Source organism: Calonectris borealis, chromosome 19, assembly GCF_964195595.1.
Source record: "Calonectris borealis chromosome 19, bCalBor7.hap1.2, whole genome shotgun sequence".
Taxonomy (NCBI): Eukaryota; Metazoa; Chordata; class Aves; order Procellariiformes; family Procellariidae; genus Calonectris; species Calonectris borealis.
This window is the reverse complement of record NC_134330.1, coordinates 7,957,613-7,963,613: the sequence shown is the minus strand read 5'-3', so window position 1 is coordinate 7,963,613 and position 6,001 is coordinate 7,957,613. Positions and strand designations below refer to the sequence as shown.

The 6,001-nt window shown below is 66.8% G+C and overlaps 1 protein-coding gene across 1 annotated transcript; it reads right to left on the bottom strand.

Moving 5' to 3' along the window:
- Positions 1-2,799: 2,799 nt before the first annotated feature.
- On the bottom strand, positions 2,800-4,985 carry HSPB1 (heat shock protein family B (small) member 1). Its single transcript, XM_075169109.1, has 3 exons — positions 4,460-4,985; positions 3,400-3,463; positions 2,800-3,155 (listed from the first exon to the last, which is right to left on the bottom strand). Exons 1-3 carry the CDS (start codon positions 4,818-4,820, stop codon positions 2,996-2,998), a joined length of 585 nt encoding a protein of 194 aa, XP_075025210.1. The 5' UTR covers positions 4,821-4,985; the 3' UTR covers positions 2,800-2,995.
- Between the last annotated feature and the right edge of the window lie 1,016 nt (positions 4,986-6,001).

The window sequence follows — 6,001 nt, the reverse complement described above, 5'->3', positions numbered from 1 at the left end:
TTGTTATCGCCTGTGTCGAGTTTCTGGGGGGGGGGGGGCTCCGTGGGATGGGGGGCTCCCCCTCGCTGTCAGGGCTCGGGAGCCGGGGCAGGCAGCGGCGGCCAGGAGTAAACAGCCCTGGTTCTGCCCCCCGGGGGCCATCTGCCTCCCCCCGGGGATCCGGGATGCTGTGCTCCCCGTCCCCGCCGGTGAATGGTTCAGCGGGTTCCCAGCCTTCCCGGGGCAGAGGCGAACGCCCTCCCGGGCTGGGGGAGCCAGGAGGGTGGTCCCTGGGTGCTCCCGTGGGAGCAGGGATGAGTGGGTGGGTGCCTCCCCCACTGCCTCCCTCCCTCCCCGATGGTTTTTCCACTCGAAGCCGCGCGCGGTGACTCACGCTGTAAAAATACTTCCCTCCCTTGGAAACCATAAACCGAAAATGTGGCTTGGCTCGCACGCGCCCTGCAAGGGACCCCGGGGGTGCAGGACAGACACCCCGGGGAAGGGGCTGGGACAACCCCTGGGTGGTGGCAAAGAGGGGCTGGGGGCTCACCAGCACCCCCCGCGCGGGGAGGGACACCCCGCAGGCAGCACCCCATCCCAGCACCGTTGCAGGCTGACAGCCTCCTTGCTAAGGCTGGGGTGGCTTTTTGGGAGGCGAGAGCCACCACGGGCTCTGCCCCGTGTGGCACCCATGCCCACCCACCCACTCCGGCATGGCCACAGGAGAGGGGAGGGGGCCGGGGATGCCCCTCGGGGGGCTTCTTCCCTTGGAGCCAAGCTACCGGGGGTCTTGTGGAAGCAGGACCCGATCCAGCCCAGCTCAGCCTGGCCCTCCTGAGCCCGGATTAGCCCCACATCTCCCCCACCCTGACCCCCTCCTCGCTGGCAGGGCCTCAGTTTCCCCACCCGGAGGGGGAAATGGATCCCGCAGGCTGGAGCAGCGCCCGCGTGGGTGGGTGCGCAGGCGTGTGCGTGGGTCAGTGCCCCCCAGAGAGGCACCGGAGGGGCAGAGAGAGAAGGAAGGAGCAGGAGCTGGTGGGCAGGGACCTCCTCGCCGCTTGCTGGGCAGGATTTAGCCCTAAGATGGGGCGTTACGTGTGCCCGGGGCTGGGTGCTGCAGTGCAGTGCCTGGGGCAGCACAGACCCGGGTGGGGAGTGGGGGGGGACAGCCCCCGCCTGGCACCCCCAGCCCATCGTCCTCCCCTGCAGGCAGGGGGTCACAGGGACCCCCCCGCTCACCCCAATGCTGGAGCCTGCCTCCAGGAGGCATGAGACCTGCCAAACTCATTGCACTGATCCCCCTCCCGGTGCTGCAGGGCCGGGCAGGGGGGTCGGTGTTCATCCTCCCCCCCCCACCTAGGCTGGGTTGCCAGCGGCTGCTGCTCGCTATGGCAACCGTCTCCATCACTCTGATTGCCGTGGCCACCCATCCCCAAAATGACACACGCCCAAGTGGGGGGGCCCCCAGGCAGATGTGTGACCCCCAGCAGCAGGAGCTGATCCCAGGCCCACGCTGGGCATCGTTCCTGAGACCTGCCAAACTCATTGCACCTGAGACAGAGGGGGCAGAGGGGTTGGAGCTTGGGGAGAGGGGAATAGGGGGGGCACACGGAGCCCCCAGGCTCAGAGAGGAGCCTCACGGCTGCGGGATTCCTCCCAGGTCACCGTCTGCCTCCGGGATGACTCAGGGGGGATTAGTGGGATTTGTCGGAGCGGGAACATCGGAGCCGCGGGCCCGGCCTCGGCCATGTAGGGCCAGTCCTGCCCAGACGAACGGAGGCGTGGGGGGCACGGGGCCAGCTGGGGCCAAAAGGTATCGGGACCATGCCCCCCCCCGCCCCCCACATCCAGCCCCCCCAGCATGGCTGCAGCCCCTGAGCTGAAACCCACAACCTGCCCGGCCCATCACATTGGGGTGAAAGGAAGGGGGTGCACTGGGGGGGCAGGGTTGGGGCCGGAGGGGCACGCTGCTGGGGGCGGGGGTGTTTCCTGGCCAGAGGTTCTGCCCATGAAGCCCCGTTCGCCCTCAGGGTCCCCTACAACCCCGGGGGGGGGGCGTGTGTGCTTGTTTTTCAGGGTTGTAGAGACCCAGAGTGGTGACACTGGGGAGTTGAGACCCAAAATGTTCAGGTCCGGGATGTTGAGACCCAGAGTTTTGGAGACCAGAGATGGTGAGACCCAGGGTGCTGAGATCTGGGATTTGAGAGACCTGGGATGTAGGAGACCCAGGATGCTGAGAGCCGGGATGTGGGAGAACGGGCATGTCAGAGACCCAGGATGTCGGACACCTAGGATGTAGGAGACCTGGGATGTAGGAGACCTGAGATGTAGGAGACCTGGGCTGTTGAGACCCAGAATTTTGGAGACCTGGGATGTCAGAGGCCCTGGATGTGGAAAACTGGGATGCTGAGCCCGGGATGTGGGAGACCTGGAATGTGAAGACCAGAGATTTTGGAGACCTGGGATGCTGGAGGCTGGGATATGGAGACCTGAGATGTAGGAGACTTGGAATGTGGAATATAGGGGATAAGGAGACTCGGGATGTGAAGACCTGGGATGTTGACCCCTGGATGCTGAGCCCAGGATGTGAAGACCTGGGATGTGCAGCCCCCGGCTGCTGCCCCCAGGCTGTTGAGCAGGGTTTGGTGGCCCTCCTGCTGGCCACGCTGGCCCCAGGTACCCCCGTCCCAGTGCTCTGGTCCAGCCCTGCCGGAGCAGGGAGCCGGTGCCCGCGGTGCGGTTCCCACCCGGCACGGCACAGCCGCGGTGCACCGGTGCCGCCGGGGGTCCCAGGGGACGGACACGGGGACGGGGACGGGTTTCTTTCACTGCTTTTTATTCCAGCTGATTCTATCGGTTCCTTCACATTTATTCAAGGCACTCGGTGACCGGGCGAGTACAAAATAGACAATAAAAAGGGGGCTGTGAGCGGGGGTGGGCGTGAGGATGTGATGGGGTGGCGACGACTTCTCCTTCTCCTCCTCCTCCTCTTCCTCCTCCTCTTCCTCGCTGCCACCTACTTCTTGGCCGGCTCCTTGGCTTGGCTGTCGACAGTGACGGGGATGGTGATTTCGGCAGACTGGATGGCCGGCTTGGGCAGGGGGGCCTCCACCGTCAGCATGCCGTCGGGGGACAGCGAGGACCGCACGGCCGTGGCTTCGACGCCGGGGGGGAGGCTGCGGGGGGAGGAAGGGGGGGGTCAAGGCTGCGGCACCCACCGCCTCACCCTGCACCCCAGCGGGTGCGATGCTGTGACTGCTGACAGATGCTCAGCCCCAAATTGCTGCCTCTCCCCAGTTTGGGCAAGCGGCATCCCCAGTTTGGCCAGTGGGCACTGGAGGGGATGGGTGGGTGGGCAGATGCCCCCAAAGACACCGAGGGGCTGCCAGGATCCCATCTCCCCTCCTGCCTGGTACTTACGTGTATTTGCGGGTGAAGCACCTGGAGATGAAGCCGTGTTCATCCTGCTTCTCCTCGTGTTTGCCTGGAGGGAAAAAAAAAGCCCGGGATGGTTGGAAGGGGCCGGCTGGGTGGGCAGTGGGCTGGGACGGGCTCTGTGCCCGGGGTGCACCCTTCCCGGCCCCGGCTCCCCAGATCCCGGCATCGTCCGACGCCTGGGAGGGGCTGATCCTGCCTGTCCTGGTTTTCTTTGCCTTAATATCAGCCTGGAGCAACTGGGGGGGACCAGGGGCAGCGGGGCCCCTCCGGGAGCCTCCCCCAAATTCAAGGGGAGCAAAGTGCAGTGCCAGGAGCCGGCGGTGGCCAAGGGGACCCAACCGCTGCCGGCTGGCCCCACAGCCCTCTTTTTGGCTCCCCAACCCAGCGGGGCTGGAGACTGAGCACCCCCAAACCCCGCTGGCCGGGGAGTTGCCCCCACCCCGTGCGGACCCCCCTTGCCGGCCACGAAGCACGCTGCTGGCCTCGTGCCACGGGGTCTGGGCTTCGTCACGGCGTCCCTGGCTGAGCTGGCCAGCGCGCGGCGGGGAAGCACGGGGGGCTGTGGGGGAGCACGGGGGGCTGCGGGGGAGCACGGGGGGCTGTGGGGCTCGTGACACCCCACTGCCACCCCCCCAGGTCCCTCCGTGGCTCGCAGCTGGGGGGGAGGGGGGTCTTTCCCCATCTCCTGGCTGGGACAGCAGCAAGGGGTCAATATATGGAGCTGGGGGGGTCTCTGCACCCTGTGCAACACCTGCAGCGTGAATGCACCCCGAGACTGAGCTTGGAACGCTGGGCCTTCCGCTTTGCCTTGATTTTCCTTTTCCTCTCTCCTCTCCTCTCCTCTCCTCTCCTCCTGTCCCCTCCATCTCCTCCTTTTTCTTTTCTTTCCTGTCGCCTCCATCTCCTCCTTTTGCTTTTCCTTCCCATCACTTATTCCGCTTCGCCTTTCCACCCCTTTTTCCCCCGGCAAGCGCCAGCCGTGCCCCAGCATGACACCCAGGGGGGAACCCCCCGCACCCCCCCCCCCATCTCCAGCACCCACCGGTTATCTCCACGATATTATCCTTGGTCTTGACCACCAGCTCCTCGGGCGCGAAATGGTTGACGTCCAAGGTGACCTTCCAGCTGTCGGCGGTCTGGCGGATCTCGGAGATGCCGCTGCTGAGCTGGCGGCTCAGCGCCTGCCCGTAGGGCGAGCCGGGGGCCGGCACCAGGGCGCTTTCCCGGGGTAGCAAACGGAAATATCCCGGCCAGGCGCTGCCGCTCGGCCACTTGTACCAATCCTCGGGGATATGGGGCATCCCGAAGGATTGGTCGAAGAGGCGGCTGCCATGGTACCAGTCGCGGAAGGGGTCCCAGCTGGGGCTGCGCAGGAAGGTGAAGGGGACGCGGCGCTCGGCCATGGTGCGCGGGGCTGCCGGGGGGGGCGGCCGGCGGCCACTTATGAAGGGGGCCGGGGGTTATTTTTAGCCGGGCGGCTCAGCTGGCTATTAATGGAAATTGCGGCAGGGGCCAGGGAAGGGACGAGAAACTTTCCCGGAGCTGGGGCGGCCGCACGCAGCCGCATTGGGTGGGCGGCACGGGGACGGGGCTGGCAGCCCCTCGGCTCCCCCCCGCCAGGGAAATGTCCGTCTGTCGCTGCGGGAGGTTTGGCTGGTTGGGAGTGATGGATGGCCCTTGGAGCTGCTCCCGGCCTCACCCCCACCCCCCCGCCTGCCTCTTTTTGCCCGTAAAACCATCCCAGGGATGCGCAGCGGCGTGGGGAGGGGGCTGGGGCCGGGCCAGCGCCTCGGGGGGGGGGATGAGTCAGTGGAAGAGCCCGTGCACGGCCCCGCACCCACTGCGTCACCCGCCAGCCAGAAGGTTCTGGAGCCCCCCAACCCCCCGGCACCCCTGGGGGACCCAGGGCTCGACATCGCAGTGGGGAGCCCCCAGCACCCAGCTGGGGTGAGGCCGCTCCAGCTGATGGATCTCATGGGGGCCAGTGGGACCAGTAGGGGTTGATGGGGGCTTACAGGACCTGATGGGGACCAGTGGGGGCAATGGAGGCTGATGGGACCTCATGGGAGCTGGTGGGGGCCAGGGGAGCTGGTGGAGCTGGTGGGGCCGGGGGGGGCTGGAGGGGGCAGCACCCTCTGGGGTTGGGGGCGGGTGGCTCCTTCCCTTAGTCCTTTGCCCTCACGTCCAAACATGTCTCTCCAGTGGCACCCTGCTGGCACCCGGGAAGGGATTCCCATCTGGGGGCAGACTCCAGGCCCCCGATCCCGGGGAAGGGCTGTTTTCCCAGCCCAATGAGCCTGGCAGCCCCTGGGACGCCATCGCCCCTGCCCCAACCCCCTCCACCCCCCAGCCCTGTGAAGGGGGACCGGCCAGTTTTTGGGGGACAGCGGCACCGCGGTGGGATGTGCCCCCCGGGGCTGAGCTCTGGCTGCTTTGCTTTGAAGCAGCGTGTGACCGGCACCAGGAGACGGGCGGTAGCTGAGACCTGACGCACTCGGTGCAGGGGTGTGTGACCCCTCCCCGTGGGGCCCAGATGGGGACACAGTAAGGGAGGGGGGATGCCGCAGCAGGGGATTTGGGGGGT